The 18,048-nt window shown below is 30.7% G+C and overlaps 1 protein-coding gene across 1 annotated transcript; it reads left to right on the forward strand.

Moving 5' to 3' along the window:
- Positions 1–10,376: 10,376 nt before the first annotated feature.
- Positions 10,377–15,276, forward strand: LOC124846949 (pectinesterase-like). The gene is made up of 2 exons (XM_047324321.2): positions 10,377–11,546; positions 14,263–15,276. Exons 1-2 carry the CDS (start codon positions 10,433–10,435, stop codon positions 14,952–14,954), a joined length of 1,806 nt encoding a protein of 601 aa, XP_047180277.2. The 5' UTR covers positions 10,377–10,432; the 3' UTR covers positions 14,955–15,276.
- Positions 15,277–18,048: the final 2,772 nt, after the last annotated feature.

An 18,048-nucleotide genomic window follows, 5' to 3' on the forward strand; every position in this document is an offset into this window, starting at 1 on the left:
ATTATCTTCTTCGACAAAGAACATTCTTATCATAATCTTGGGGCAAAATGACCTCGAACTTAAGATCCAATTTCTGATTGATCCCAAAGGTAAAAGAGGGGGAAAAAACGAATACAAACAACATAGCAGGACTTTGAGGATACACACAACATAGTACGTAGCTACTGGAAGGAGTAACTAAAATGCAAGTTACAACCACCCAAACTACCTAACCTCCAAGCTAGCCAATTTAGTGTTGTAAAGAAGAGTTTGTTCAATTAGTCTAGGATCATTTTTATGGTATCTATGTGATATAATCAACTTTATTCAGTGACATTAAATATATAATAACTTCAATATTCACGGAAGCTGTTTGTCTTCTCCCTTATAGTCTTTAGCGGTCACGGTCTACCTTTTACTTAAAGAATGAACTAGATAATTACTCGTAGAAAAATAAATAAAAAAATGATTTTTTTTTCAATAGCTAAATTATTGTACATACAAGATAAATTAATGTACATACATAAGTAAGCTTCTATAAATTGGTTTAAATACAAATTAGTTTTAACTTCTGAGAACTTTTTCTTAGAATGTTTTTGGAAAATTATTATCCAAAATTGAAGCTGCTATAATTAGTAAAAAAATGGAAATCACAACCAGGCTAACTGCTTAACCACCTAGCTTCTTGTCAGTAGCAAAATGAAATGAATGGATAATGATATTTGTGGGAAGAGTGTGGGCATTCGGAGTTATTGAAACCCCATGCCAATGTATCAAATACCTTCATTGGATTCTTTCTTCCAAGAGAAGGTTTTTCTTTTCCTTATTCTTTTTGTTTACTTCTTTCCTCGTACGTTTTTAATAAATGTTTACACAAATAAGCCATGTGCCACATTATTTACATGGATCTGAGGACGATTTCTTAATTGGGTACTCAGATTTTATCTTTAAGTGACTGGTCAATCTAAATCTACATTGATTTCTTCTTGCGTATGTAATTTTGTATTTATGTCTAACTGTAAAATTTGTTCTCTAATACTACTCACTATGCATTCATACTGGCAGCAAAATTAGTTACAAGCCAAAAGTGAGCTTTGAAATTAAAGTCATTAAAATCATTACTTGCAAGAGGATCACTTAAAAGTTAAAATTGCCAATTATGTTGACATATCCTAGGAAAATGAAAGATTGTCATTTAGAACTCATTAGGTTAGGGGATTGAATAATTGACATTCAATGACTATTTTCTAGTGACAACAACTCTTTTTTAGTGCACCTTATTTTTATTGTTTACTTCTGCTTGGCAATTTTTAAAAACTGCAAAATATAAATAAACTTGATTAAATACAAAGTGACACTCATAAAATAACTAATTTTTATATGAATATGGTCAACAATAAAAAATGATAACGAGAAAGTAAGATAAATGGTTTACCGTGGGCCATGTTCTTTTACTAATTTGTTTCTTCTAAGCTTTATTATTTCAAAAAGTTAAAAAATTATTCAAAACACTCTACACGTAAGTTAATTTGGGGAGGGAGACACTATATTTAAGAGTTTGAATTTGCTGTTTACAGCAAAAGCTCTTATGCAATAATAACTGGATCTAGAAGTAATAGTTCTTAAAACTCCGTCAAAATTGGGTGGTCTAGAAATGGTGAAACAAAAAAAGAAAAGAAGTTATCTTAGACTGAATGATAGCTATAAAGCATTGCTCATGTTACCCATAGCAGAACCTCATGATTAATTACCTCACTAATGAAGCAATCAAAACCAGAAATAAAGTAGCTAATACACACTGATGAAGAAGGACATGGTATGGAAACAAAGCAATGAGAAAGTGAAAGTAATTAACAATGCCCCACTCATTTTAGTCCAACCAAATTAAAGTGACACTGTGTAGCTGGTCTCCAATGACAAACAAAATTGCACAAACTCCTATTTTATTTTACTTTGACAATGTCATTTCTTTCAAATCGCATTTTCTTCTAATTTTAGGACAAAAGCAGACACATCATGTCAAAACCGCAAATCACGGTTTAATCTGTTCAATTTTCAAGTTTTCTCCAACCAGTTAAACCAAAACAATTCATTCTAAATAAATAGTCAGATTTTAATGCCCATATTTAAGTATGTATGTATGTATATATATATATATATATATATATATATTATATATATATATATATATATATATATATATATATATATGTATATATATATATAACTTTTACAACATTTTTTTGACAATATTTTAATTTTATTTACGTGTTATTCTATGATTGATTCAAAATTACTCTAATATCAATAATAATAATCATAAACACCAACATAGACCAATCATAGAATGACACGTTGATGTTAAAATGTTGTCAAAGTATCGTGTCTATATATATATATATATATATAGGGGTTTGCTAACGCGCGTACGTCTGTTTTTCAGTTGGTACATTTTAGCAATGTGTACCGGATTTTAGTAGACAAAAATATCCTTATATATTATGGATTCCAAGTTTTAAGGTTAAGGGTATTTTAATAATTTTCATTTTCAAAACTTAAAAAAAAAAAAAAAAACCCCCAAACCCTTACTCACCTCTCTCATTCCCCTCAATCCTTTCTCTTTCATCTCTCTCACTCCAACCTTTTCTCTGTCATCCCTACTGTAGTCCCAATTGAAAAAAATCAGAAACACATGCCTTTAAAAAAATTTCCTTTGTAAAGAGTTGAGTCATTGACATATTCACCTTCAAGGCAAAGGTTCATTCAAGATCTCTTCAATTTCACCATCTTCACTAACCTCTCTAATTTCATCATCTGTATTTGTTGAATCATCATCTCTAAAAAAACCCTCCAGGCCAATTACCAATTCTTTCTGATGTCATTATGCTTGTGAAAATTAGATAAAATTATATACGACAAAAATTATAAAATGAAAACTCATTATAAAGTCATTTTTTTGTAAGAAATTGTTTAACAACTGAGTGTTTCTGATTTTTTTCCAGGCCAATTACCAATTCCTTTGATGTCATTATGCTTGTGAAAATTAGATAAAATTAGATAAGACAAAAATTATAAAATAAAAACTCATTATAAAATCATTTTTTGTAAGAAATTGTTTAACAGCGAGTATTTCTGAATTTTTTCCAGGTCAATTACCAATTCCTTTATACTTGTGAAAATTGGATAAAATTAGATAAGACAAAAATTATAAGATGAAAACTCATTATAAAATCATTTTTTTGTAAGATTAGATTGTTTAACAGCAAGTGTTTCTGATTTTTTCAATTGGGACTACAGTAGGGATGCCAGAGAAAAGATTGGAGTAAGAAAGAGGAAAGAGAAAGGGTTGAGAGGAATGAGAGAGGTGAGTAAGGGTTTGGGGGTTTCTTTTTTTTTTTTTAGTTTTGAGAATGAAAATTATTAAAATACCCTTAACCTTAAAACTTAGAATCCATGATATATAAGGATATTTTTGTCTACTAAAATCCGGTACACATTGCTAAAATGTACCAACTGAAAAACAGGCGTACGCACGTTAGCAAACCCCATATATATATATATATATATATATATATATATATATATATATATAATAATATATATATATATATATATATATATATATATATATATATATATATATATATATATATATATATATATATATATATGTCTCCTAAAGTAAAAGAGACAGAGAATGCCGAAATTAGCGTAAACGTTAGCATGCCAATGCTAATGGTAAACGCAACAAGTGTCTCATTCCTTACTTGGTTCTTAATTATTGGTCACCAATATAAAACTTTGGTGTTATTATTAAATCCCTTCTTAGTTGGCTGATAGACAATATATATATATATTTTGTATATTTTTTTTATGGCAGCATTGTCTTCTGTTGTGAATAAAGAGTGCGTTGGACTAATTTAATTATATGCAAATAGAAAATCCTCCACGTGTTGTGTCTGCATAAACTCTGTAATCTGTGCAGAGTCTGTTCTGGAATCATTCTATTGTATATTTTGTGTATAATAATCTGGACCAAATAGAACCGTTACATTCATAATGTCTTCTTGATGCTTTTTAAATTGTATTCTTTATTCTTTTTTAAGGTATGTAACGTATACTTTCAATTTCTTTACTACTACCGTATGCTGTATACGTGATGAGTTAAATCAGTTAGATTAGATATTCATTTAATGGTTACTGCACTAGTTTGTTTTGGGTGTAAGATCACGGTTAAAATACCTTTTCACATGTTTTCTTCAAGTTTCTTAAAGTTGTCTTCATACTTTGTTTTTAAAGTTTTGGTTTAATAGCCAATTTAGTCCTCACTTTGGTTGAAAATCTCAATTTAGTCCCTCGTTATAAAAGTGTTTTGAATTAGTCCTAACTTTTAAAATAGTGGGTCAGATTGGTCCTTTATGTTAAATATAAGTTAACAAAATTAATGGATGATGATGTGACACAACTTAAAGCTAACGAGGGACCAATCTAACACATCAGCTTTAAGCTGTGTCACATCATCATCATCCATTAATTTCGTTAACTTATATTTAACGAAAGGGACCAATCTGACCCACTATTTTAAAAGTTAGGACTAATGTAAAACACTTTTATAACGAGGGACTAAATTGAGATTTTTCAACCAAAGTAGGGACTAAATTGGCTATTAAACCTAAAGTTTTCTTATATTCTTAACATTACGACTCTAAATAATGTAATTGTGAAAGACATTTTTCAGTTTTATAACCGATTGATTATCAAGTAAAGTCTTAAAAATATAAGTTTTGCGATGAATTTGTAATTAACATAATTTTAATTATGATCGGTAAGTATATTTTGCTTATAAACTTGAATGAGGTATTACTTACAGTTTTTAAGACAGTAAAAATGATTTGTGACAGTTTGATTATCCTTAAAATTTGGTCGAAGGATCACCATAACATTTTGATTCCAAGTTGCTGACTCCAAAAGTGATCAGAGAGTCATACTATATATGTTTGTTTTATTTTCATGGGGTATGGAAATTCATAGTACTTTTGTGACAGAATACATATAAACAAACTTGTTACCTTAGCATATTACAAGAAAAAAATAGTAATAAACATCAAACACTGTAAAACGGAAAATTCAAACATGCACTGCCATTCACAAGCTTTCAGTTTGGAAGCTGTCAGATCTGTCACCAATGTGTTGTGTGTGTATTTTTATTTAAGCACTTAGATGCAATGTATGCAAATAAATAGATTGAGATTGGGTCAAATACTATGGCCCATGACATATACGCACAACGTTGTTGTTGGTTTCTAATAATTATCAAAGTCAGCTCACACATGTTTCTCGGATAAGCTTTGTGTTTGATCATTCGTCTAATGCATTTCAAAAACATTTTTTTATCTTTTACAACACTGTAAAATTACAGTGACCACTGTAAAGTGTTAGAAAAAAATTGCTCAATATATATAATCACTTAAAAAAGAAACACGTGGTCGGTGCAATAGAAAAAGAAAAGGTGAATGCGCATGGTTAATACGATGCGGAAGAAGTGAATATTCAAAACGTTGTGTCAAAGACAAAAGTCTCGTTCAGGAACATGGCGTTAAACAATTGCAATTTGCCTGATGTGTTTGTTCATTTCGAAAAAGTTTAGAACATCAGATAAGATGATTTCTCAAAAAGAATAATGATATTATGACATATTTTTACATTTATTTGATACATAATTTCTAAAGATAAAATGATCATAAAAGTGTAATTTTTTTTATCTTTTAAGAAAAAAAAAATAAAAAATAAAAAATAATAATATAAAATGAATGTAAAAAATTTAGATGTATTAAAACATCATTATTCTTCTAAAAAAAATGTCTCAAGACACGAAAAAATATAATTCATAGATGACCAAGGATAATTAATGACCAAATACATGTTGCAGAAAATTTTCTCTTTCATTTATTGTTTTAGGTTTGAAAGAACACTAAATAAACAGAAAAATAAATGTTGTGTTACCAAAGTAAAAGTTCAGGAAAATTGATTAAAAGGGACCAATTACCTAATCAATTAAAATAATCATTTAATAGGTTACCAATTAATTAATTATCAACTAAATAATGAATTCAATCAATATATATATATATATATATATATATATATATATATATATATATATATATATATATATATATATATATATATATATATATATATATAATATAGCACATAGTCCTTTTGTATTTATTTCCCTTCGTCGTATTATATATAACGAGCAATGGTAATAAATAATGTATATATTAAAAAATAAACCCAAAGAGAATAAATATGTAATATTTTTTATCGAAAAATATTAGTTATTAGTGTTTTTAGTGATGAAAGAGTTGAATTTATAACCTTTTTCATCTTTTATTTCAAATTCACTAAGCCGAATTTTTAAGTGTTAGTAAAAACGTTAAACTCATAATTTCTTTCAAAGTCATTAAACCAATTTTATATCTTTTAAATGTTAGTAGAAAAATTAAACTCATACTCTTTTAAAAAAAAAATTCAAATCTTACCAGTAGCTGCTTTATAACTCCTGTCAAATCATTATAATAACTCAGTTTTGTTTAAATGTTGCATCGATGATGGAAAATAAAAGAATGATTATGTGTATAACATTTTTTAATTAATATTATTGAGACTTTGTTATCTGAACTATATTTTTTTATGACAAATGGTTGCATTATAAGCTTACAAAAGAATATTTTAATATACTCTGAGAAAAAGAAAACAAAATGGCTCGAAGGGTGGTTGATCATGTTCTACAATTGGAGATTAATTAAGCCTCAACAGTTATTTGTCCATATATTCAATTAACTGTTTAAATGATTAAGTTCACTCTATTTACGGAAACAGTATGAAAGAGTGTAGATATCTGTTACTATTAAATTTATCTTATTATATAAATAATTATGTCAAGGAAGATTTTCATACTCCATTCCTATCTTTAGCACGTGATCCTTCATTAAACAACAGTTTCCTTAATTCAACAACTCAATTTCCCACTGCACATCAACGTGGCTGGTAGGTTGTTAATGACAGTCCTAAACTAAATTACCAATACTGCTCCTCTAATATACTATATATAATTATCACTATACTTTCTATGACTTTAAGATTGAAAGAAATACTTCTGCATTAATTTAGTTTTTTTTTTAATAATAACAGTATAATATATTAATCATCTTGGAGATTAGCTTTAGCATTTTGATAAAACTATTCCACAGACATTAAGGCCTCGTTCACTTGAATGGATTTGGAAGAAAGTAATTGAGGAGATTTGAGAAGATTTGAAGATAAATTTTGTTGTTTATTTGAGTGAATTTGGAAGTAAAATTTGTGAGAATTAGTATAGGATTTGATTGACGTGATAGATTAAAAAAATTTACTTCCAAATCCACTTTCATTTATCTTCAAATTTACTCAAATAAACAACAAAAAAATTTATCTTCAAATCCTCTCAAATCCCCTCAATTACTCTCCCTCAAATCCATTCAAGTGAACAAGGCCTAAGTGTTCAAAATAGTTTTCACCTGCACGAGTTTCCTACTCAAAAAGGAATACTGAAATCGACTCTCGGTCGGTGAGTTTTTTAGTGACTACTCTGTTTTTTCAATTGATACATTTTAACAGTATAAAAATATTTTTGTCCATTACAACTTGATATACATTGTTAAAATGTATAAAAAATTATATATATATATATATATATATATATATATATATATATATATATATATATATATATATATATATATATATATATATATATATATATATATTTTGAAAGTATCTTCAAGTGTATGTATAAATGATTGGTTGGGTTGTCAGCTATCGTACTGATCTCTTCCATGAACACTTTCGTTATAAGTGGAAAGAATAATTTGCGTTAATAGTGTTTTAAAATGATAATGACATAATATAAATAAAATAAAGTTAATATTTATTTGATTATATATTTTCTTCGTTAAATTTATAGTGATATTATCATATACATTATCAAACCTATTTTATATATGATTGTTGATAATTAAAAAATATATATGTTTTTTTGACATCACTTGTAATTGAATCTACTTTTATGAATATTTTGGTAAATGATATTCGTACTTTATTATATATTAATATAATTTTAGAGTATTTTTAATAAAATTTGATAAGAGTATTTCCTTAAAAAAATATATATAACCTTTTTAAGTTAAAATTAATACAGACACAAATTGAAAAACTAGAATTTTGAAAATTCATATGTAAAAACTTATAAAATATAATTTATGTATAAACTAATTTTATCTTTTAAAACAAGCTTATTATTTCCTTTTCTTCTAACTTTCCTTTTTACTTATAATTTATACTCACCCCAGTGCAACTTTTAGAAACTTCTAAATACAGAAGTCTGTACTTATGTTTACACCTGCAACAGATTTATATATGTTAAATGATGAATTATGAATGTTGTTTTACTAAAACATTGTTAATAAAATTATCTAAAACAAATATTAGTAATTATATATATATATATATATATATATATATATATATATATATATATATATATATATATATATATATTATAACTAGCTTATTAATATTGCGGTGCAACCTAAACCTAGGGTTTGAAAATCAAAGAAGATGACGTAGGTGCGTTACGTTGAATGGTTAAGTTTTGATTGGAACCAATTTAATTTGATTGTAAAATTAGGCTATTGCTTTCTGGTGGAAAGTGCTTTTCCAAATATCCTTATACCTTATTCAGACCTAAGCTTTCCGAACAAACAAACACGTCCTTAGACCGATTCCCACAATATTAAGGTAAAAGACAAATATAAAAACACAGTGAATTTATTTAATGTGACGGTCAAGTTTATACATTCATTTTTTTATTTATTAGTAAATGAGTTTAGTTTGAAAATTAAGAGGAGAGTGGATTTTTTTGGAAAGATTTCTTTTTGAATGGGTTTATTTGAGAGAGAAAAATTACACCTTAATCACTGATATAATTGAAATGAAATATGTAAAATATGGATTGCATTTCTCATTAATTGAAAATTAGGATTCTATAATCTTGGATTATTCTCATGGTCTTATGGAACTGTCTTTGCGAACTATATATATCACAAAAATTGAGTTTATATATTACTTCACTAAATTTTGGTTTAATGAATTTTGGATATGGTTACCTTAAATAGTGGTGGAACATTATGAGTTAAATATAAAATAAACGATGTATCCATAGGCTACAAATTGTATTATTAAAATTGAAAGTACAAAAAATATTTAAATTGTTTGGATTATTCACGATTAAGAAAGCAAACTTATTCGAAAACGTGCTGATAGACTAATTTAATACGCACTGTCGTCAATTATAATATAAAAAAGATGGAAAGGAAAAAAATAAAGAAAAAAAATGAAAAAAGAAGCAATATATTGTTAATGACAATTATTAGTTGGATTAACTAAATAGAAAAAGTGAAAAGAGGCAGATTAGGTATTGCAACTTGTGTTGCTTTAAAGCTTTACAGATAAACAGAATAAAATAATTACACAAGATAAGAATAATAACCTCTGAAATAGGTATAATGATGCAAATGTAATTAAATTAAGACCTTAATCCGCCATGATTCTATTAACTTTATTTTTACCATTAATTAAAAAAACATAGTTTATATCCAAATTGTTATGTATTAGATATTTTAGACAGTTAAAGCCATTAACCACATTTTTAGGTAAGGTGGTTATTTTTATTTTGCTTATAAATACAGTGACAGGACCAAAGTCCAGGTACGTTCTCTTTATGCTCTAGAGATTCTAGAATAATATATCAGAGCAGTACCATAATTACTCTCTGGAGAGCTGAGGCTCCATAATTCACATCTGACTTGAGCGTCGGAGTATCTTTGCAGGTACCTCCCCCTCCTTTGGCAAGTATGAAGAGCAACAATTGGAGAAGAGCAAGTGTCCCAGACAGCGTCCCAGACAGCGTCCCAGACAGCCAGGAGCAATAAAGACACCCGACAAATGTACACCGAAACACAAATTAAATTAATGTGTTTTTTTATATCCAAATTAAAAAGAACATAGTTTATTTTTTTATATCCAAATAGGAAAAAAATTACACGAGAATAATAACCTCTCAAATAGGCATAATGATGCAAATGTAATTAAATTAAGACCATGATTCTATTAACTTTATTTTTATCATTAATTAAAAAAACATAGTTTATGTTCAAATTAAATTAAGACCTTTATCTTCCAAATTGTGTTTTTTTATATCCAAAAATGGGATGGTAAATGTTAATTAGTAATGAAATTTCAATTAAAAAAAATCTAAATAGTAACTCTAATCCAACGTTATAAGTGATTGTTCTTCCAGTGTGTCTGGGCACCTTCTCCATCTCTCTCTTTCTTACTATCAAACTAAGCCATGAGTAACCCAAAACTTCCCTACACCGGAATCTCAGATTCCGGTAACCACACTTCTCTCTCTAAAAAATCTTTCTACAAGAAGAAGCTTTTCCTGACTCTTTTCGCCACCCTCCTGGTGGCAGCCTCCGTAGCGGCCATTGTCGCTGGAGTGAAAAACAAAAATCAAAAGTCCGACAGTAGCAGCAGCAGCTCTCTGTCCCTCTCCCACCAGTCCCACGCGATTCTTAAGAGCGCGTGTAGTTCTACATTCTACCCAGAACTCTGCTTCTCTGCTGTGGCTTCAGAACCCAACGTAACTCACAAAGTAACCTCTCACCGTGACGTCATTAAACTCTCCCTCGACATCACCACGCGCGCCGTGGAGCACAACTACTTCACCGTGAAGAAGCTCACCACCAAGCACGGCCTAACGAAGCGCGAGAAAACCGCGCTCCACGATTGTCTCGAAACCATTGACGAGACCCTCGACGAGCTGAAAGAGGCCAAGCGCGATCTCGAGCTCTACCCCAACAAGAAAACACTGTACCAGCACGCCGACGATCTGAAAACCTTAATCAGCGCCGCCATCACCAACCAGGTCACGTGCCTCGACGGCTTCTCGCACGAGGACGCCGATAAGCGCATCCGGAAGGCTCTGGAAAAAGGCCAGGTGCACGTGGAACACATGTGCAGCAACGCACTGGCCATGACCAAGAACATGACCGACACCGACATTGCCAACTTCGAACAGAGCACGAAGCTCCGAGACAACAACGTTGGCCAAAATAGAAAGCTCTTGGCCGAGGAGAGCAATGCTGGTGTTGTCTGGCCGGAGTGGATTTCTGCTACCGACAGGAGGCTGCTTCAGGCAACGACAGTGAAGGCCGATGTGGTGGTGGCTGCGGACGGCAGTGGGAACTTTAAGACGGTGTCGGAGGCAGTGGACGCGGCTCCGTTGAAGAGTAGTAAAAGATTTGTTATAAGGATAAAGGCTGGAGTTTACAAAGAAAATGTAGAAGTTCCAAAGAAGAAGACCAACATCATGTTCTTGGGTGATGGAAGAACCACCACCATCATCACCGCCAGCAGAAACGTCGTCGACGGTAGCACCACCTTCCACTCTGCCACCGTCGGTGAGTTTATCTATCCTTCATTCATCAGCATTTTCATTTTTCTAACCATATTAAACAAACAATCCCACAAGTCCATAACATTTAACACCATTACTGTAACTATGAGAACTACAAATAAATCTCTAACAGTGCATCAAAAATTCAACTTTCCTACTTCTTTCTTCAAAATCTAAGTACACAATAAGATGGGTATAACGGTAATGTCGCTTTTTAATTCAGGACCCTACCGTTTGTAAAAAGGCGTGGTCACAAAAGATATTTGATATTCGATAAGATCGTAAAATCTCTTTCATTTCATCCTTGGCGTGTTTGTTTAAATCATTGTGTTATGTTAGTATATTTATGCAGTCATGTAATTTGCTTCTAAAAAATGCTGTGCACGTGTTGTTTTCAGAAAATGCTTTGACATTTTTGTTTTAATGTGACATTGAAAGAACGCCGAAGTTTCTGACAAGCGACAACTAATACAAAAGTTTTCTACATTTTACTGTAGCGTGCATCTGTCAGAAAATTAAGTGGAAAAATTAAAATGTTGTTAATCTCTTTTTCTGGAGAGAGTGAGTTGTTAGTGAGATGATTGGTGTAGAATATGGTTAGAGCAACGACAACATAAATAAACAATGTTAACTCCTATGATTTCGGGATATTAAGGTCCCAAAAGGAGACAGCAAGAACAATAATTCCGGGTCGGATCGCAGTGTGATCCTAACTTTTCACCATAACAATGATTTACAAACCTATTGCTTCAAATTCAACAATCATTTTCAATAAATATAGTCAGCACCCACATGAGTTGGTCTCCATTCTCAGCAAGGAAACTGTTGTTTTTGTTGTCTTGTGCTCGTGCTTTTCTGCTATTCTATGTTTTTATTTAATTCTCATGTCTGTTTCAAAATCATTTTGAATACATCTTTCTTCTTCGGCTTGTCAATTTTCAAGGTTTCTGTGTGCTGTCGTACACTGGAAAATATGATTGAAAAGAAAATTAGAAGATTAGAAAATTACGTAAATGTTGTGTTTATAGAAGGTTAGTTTTATATTCTCAAATAAATTACATAATTCAAAACAAATATTTTTCCTCTGACGATATTCAATTCACCAATCTATGTGTTGTCCCACTTTCACTATGGATTCCCCGACTGAAAGAGACACTATATTCTTTCTACCAGTGTTTATATTTTGCTTTCTAAGAGGAAAAAGTTTCTTTAATATAAAAAAAGGTTTATACTTTTTCCTTTTATAAAAGTTAAACATGTTTTTCAAAAGTCACTAGTTATACATGTTAGGAGCATTTCTCTATAAAATGTTTTAAGAAAAAAATGATGAAGTAAACTTTTCTATAAATTAAAATTAACTTATAAACGAGTTAATTTTTTTTTAAATTATCTAAAAAAACTCTTTCAACATTTATACAAGAAAAGCATTTTAGTTTGTATAAAAAATTCATTTGAATTTTCATTTTTTTTTTGTAAGTGGGAAAACTACTCCAGCTAAGAGGAAAAGTATGTTAGCTTGTAGGAGAAAGGATTGGAATACAGCTAGACAAAATTTATTTAACTTTTTTTAATCAGCAAATTTATTTAACTTTGGCTTTATATATGCCATTGTTGTTGTCCTGTCTTTCTCGGCATTTCCCTTTTCTACTTTATAGCCTGAATTTGATGCCACCAACATTCACGCATGATGCTGTTCTCTGATTAATTTTAATAATATGCTATGAACTTTTTTTGTTATATTTATTATAGAATCAAAATTTTAGCTCTAATTAAAAATAATGCTTTTTACTAATATAATATATAACCCCTTATTGCACAATCTAAGCACCCGTTTCCTTTTCCTTAACATGTTCAGCTAACCTGTCATTATCCTGTGATCTATATTCGTTTAATTGTTAGTAAAATCCAACTTGCACATGTCGCATCTTATTTTGTATTATGCCTCATCTTAGCTTAATTGAATTACATTTCCCTAAGTCTGTCATATATATGTCGTACCTGTAAGCTTTTATTTGTACCCACATGCCCCAAGAGAAGCATGCAATTCAAGTCTCACTTTTGTACTTACAAGTTACCACTAGATGTCTTTCGTTTGGACAAAACCATTCAATCATATAGTCTATTCATGGTATCCCTTGTTTTAATTGCATGGTTAAATAATATTAGATTCATTATTTTGTATAAATATGTTTCAAGAAAGAAAACGAGCATATCTAGATAGAGATTTAGCTGTGTTTAAGTCCTCAAAATTTTATTTTTTTATCACTTCAAAAGTTCTTTTATTATTATAAGTATTTTATATGATTATAAACTCACGTTCATATATTATTTTATTCAATGCGATACTTTATTTTTATCTTAACAATTAAGGTTTTGAGTTGAGAATAATTTTAATCTCTTATGTAATTGGATTTACACCTTGGTATTGTGTCCCTAGTGAATTTTCTCCATCAATAAACCCACCATATTTCACACTTCAAATTCACCGTTAAAGAGGAGAAACTGTAGACTATATAACACACCGATTATGATAGATCAAGGAATTCAAATCAAGTTGATTATTGAGGCTTGAAAATATATAATAATGAATACACACCTCACACGCAACCGTAGGGTCTAAAAAGTAAGAAATGATTGGACCCATATTGTTATATTTCCATGTTTGGTTCATTTTGTGCCGTGAATTTGGAAGTAACTTTTTGTTTGTTTTGGTGTTGCAGCTGTGGTGGGTGAAAATTTCCTAGCTAGGGACATAACATTCCAAAACACAGCAGGACCCTCAAAGCACCAAGCAGTGGCTCTAAGAGTAGGAGGGGACCTATCAGCATTTTACAACTGTGACATCTTAGCATACCAAGACACTCTCTATGTCCACAACAACCGTCAATTCTTTGTGAAGTGTCTCATTGCAGGGACAGTGGATTTCATCTTTGGTAACTCTGCAGTGGTGTTTCAAGACTGTGACATCCATGCCAGGCGTCCGGACTCGGGTCAGAAGAACATGGTGACGGCCCAAGGAAGGGTAGACCCTAACCAAAACACTGGCATTGTGATCCAGAAGTGTAGGATTGGTGCAACTTCAGATTTGGAGTCTGTGAAGAAGAGTTTCAAGACCTATCTTGGGAGACCATGGAAGGAGTATTCAAGAACTGTGATCATGCAGAGTAGTATCAGTGATGTGATTGACCCTGTTGGGTGGCATGAGTGGAGTGGCAACTTTGCATTGAGCACTTTGGTCTATAGGGAATATCAGAACACTGGGCCTGGTGCTGGAACCTCCAATAGGGTCTCTTGGAAAGGGTTCAAAGTTATAACTGATGCTGCTGAAGCCCGGGCTTTTACCCCTGGAAGCTTCATTGGAGGCTCTAGCTGGTTGGACTCTACGGGCTTTCCTTTCTCTCTTGGCTTGTAAATTAGGTTCAGGTTGTGATTGTTACATGTTGTTATGTGGTGGTAGAGAGGAACAAAGTTGACCCCAAGATTTCAAACAAGAGGGGAAAGAGAGTGATTGATGCAGAGGATGCTTTTTTTTTTCTTTTTAGAAAAATGTCTTTGACTTGTATTGGTTGGGTTTTGGAACACACTATGTTCTTCAACCTTAGGCTATTTATTGTGATATCATCCACTAGCTAAATAATGGTGAAAATAAGTGTATGCTCGGTCTTCGACTGGCGTTCGGTTTTCTTGATGTTAAACTCAAATAAGTTAAGTATTTATAGTGTTCGGTTTCTTCATATGTTTCCTCCATGTATTATCAATTGATGTCTTACAGTGTCTATCTCCATTGGTTTCGGCCTAGAGTCTTAGTACTCGGCTTAGCTTTACGGTGTTCGGTCTAAACGCTCATGAGTCAGTTCATTTAATTGACTCACTTTGTAAATAACATTCGCTTCTATTAGTCCTTTTGAAATATTATTGTACTCGGTCTCTTCCCAACCCCGATAGTAACTCTCTCTCGATTTTGATCTGTTTTGGAACTGGAAACCTCTCGGTCTCACTCCAAGTGTTTGGTCTCGTTCGGGGTTGAAGATTTACTTTCGGTATTTGGTATCCTAAGGGATCTTTGTTCGAATTGGTTCAGTTGAGGTTTAATAATGAAAGATGATGGAATATGATATGGATGAAACGTCTTTGATTATGAAAGAGTATTCCGGGGAGGAATATCTTATGAATGGATATTGAAATGGGTAAAGTATGAATGTGGGCACGCTAAGCTGGCGGTTAATCCTGATATTCCGTGATTACTCGTTCTCACGCAGAGAAGGGTAGGTCATGTGTGGGAATGGCAGGAGATCCTAGTCCTTATGGTTAATTTGGACCGATAAGACTAACCTCGGGTGGCAGCTGTTGAGGGTATCCTAGTTACTACATCACCCGGGTGCACGAACGTCGTAGCTACACAGAATTCATACAGTCCGGACAGTCAGAGTCTAGTATTAGGCTTTGCATGTAAAAGTGAATGAACTATCTCGTTGATTTGAATTGTGTGAAATCTATATTGATACTTGAATTGAATTACATAAGCTTACCCTATTTTTCTGTCTTGTCCGTTTTGTACGTTTAGTCGTTGTCCTGTCGCAATGATCATCCGTGTAGATGTGAGTAGAAGGAGAAAAGCTGCTGAAAGAAGCACTGGAAGAAGAAAGTTTAGTCGAGGTAGAAGTTAAAACCGAACAGTAGAATCGTTCGGTCAGTAGTTAGTTTAGTTGTACGATGATCGTTCGATCATCTTTTCCCTTTTTCTTTTGTATGATCGTTCGATATAGGTCTTTTGTAAACCGTTCGGTCAAGATTGTATATTTGTACATTTTTAAACCCTTGCTATTCTGTAAGGCCGTTCGGTCATAAGTGCACATCCTATCTTTTGTAAGACTAATCTGTAGTATTATTAACATGTGATTATTCTATTATATAGTTTTATACTGTATTTTTTGGATATTACACAAACACTCCCATTTTTGTATTTTTGTAATTTTTTTTATCCTAACAAACTCAAACCTATGTCATATCATGTTGACTAACATAATTTAACATCTTATAATAACCCTATTCATCTTAATTGATATTAATTGGGCCAAACAAATAAACGAAGTTACTATTACATGGCAGATTTTTCTTACACTTCTATAAATTTCTTTCTACGTCCCATAAATTCTTGTATTTTAGATTGTGCCAAAGGTAAAATTTATATTTTAAAATATATTATTTGAATTTTTTTTATTTTATATTCTAGAATGTATAACTCGAAATATATTTAAATTCTAGATTATTGGCAACTTTTATTTTATATTTCAAAATATATAATGAAATATAAAAAATTATATATTCTAAAATATAAAAAAAAAATATTAAAGGGTAAGTTTAAATCATGGCCAATCCGAAAAATCCGGTTCCAAAAACACCTCACCTCGTCGTTAGGATGACTTTGCCGATATGTATGTTTTTTTGTACGTGACGTTCTTTTATCAGGTTTTAATTTAATTGATTTTTTTCTTTACAAAGATAATATTAAATCTCTTCATTGTTAAATTTACTATTATTAAATATATTCTCTTATCATGTTTTAATTTTATTCCCATCTTGAAAATATATTTCCGGTTGATAATAAAAAAATAAGAAGAAAATAAAACAATTAGAAAATTTACTTTTTATAGAAAATAATAATAATAAACGAATGTTTAAAAGAGAAGAAATAAAAAGAAACAGATAATTTACGAAAAAAGAGGAAAAAAATAAAAAGAAAAAAAAGAGAAGAAAAGAAAAAAAATCTAGACCCGTTTCGAATTTTTAAAACTTTCATCGGAATTGGAAATCCGATAACATAGTTACGGATACCAATGACTTTTTTTATAATTTTATTTTCTGTTTAAAATTTAATGATAAATTAATTTAAATATGAAAAAATTAAATTTTAATAATTATTAAAATATGTAAAATTAAATTTTAATAATTATTAAAATATGAAAAAATATTAGGTCTTTAAATTAAATTAAATAGTTATTAAATTATAAATAAAAGATAGTTTTAAATATTTTGTTAAAAAGGTGCATAGTTAAAGAAGTGTAAGATTACTTTAAATAAAAAGAAAAAAGAAATAAAAAAAGTATTTACTAAGGTTAATAACAAATTTTTGAAAAAATTGGATGTAAAGGATGAAGTGTTGGAAGTGTGGGATGAAACACCCTTCTCACTTCAACACTCCACTTCTTAATTATGGGCCATAACCTAAAGCCCAATAAATTACTTCCTGACCCTGTATTTTCTTATTCAACCCCTTTTTCATAATGAACTAGGAGTAGCAGTCCAGTTTGTGTTTTAATGCTCTCCCTCTTTCCCAAAGATCGTGTTCATTTGCACACTTAGAAGTGTTATAATGATGACAAAAGAATGTGGCTATTCATTCATGTGGATAAAATTCACAACGAGGATAAAATTTGTAGCGAGTAGTTACTGTTCGCAGATATTTATGATCTGTAGGTAACGGGTAACGAGTATTTTAATATCCA

The sequence above is a fragment of the Vigna umbellata genome, chromosome 11 (assembly GCF_029865625.1).
Source record: "Vigna umbellata cultivar VRB3 chromosome 11, Vumbellata_1.0, whole genome shotgun sequence".
NCBI classification, from domain to species: Eukaryota; Viridiplantae; Streptophyta; class Magnoliopsida; order Fabales; family Fabaceae; genus Vigna; species Vigna umbellata.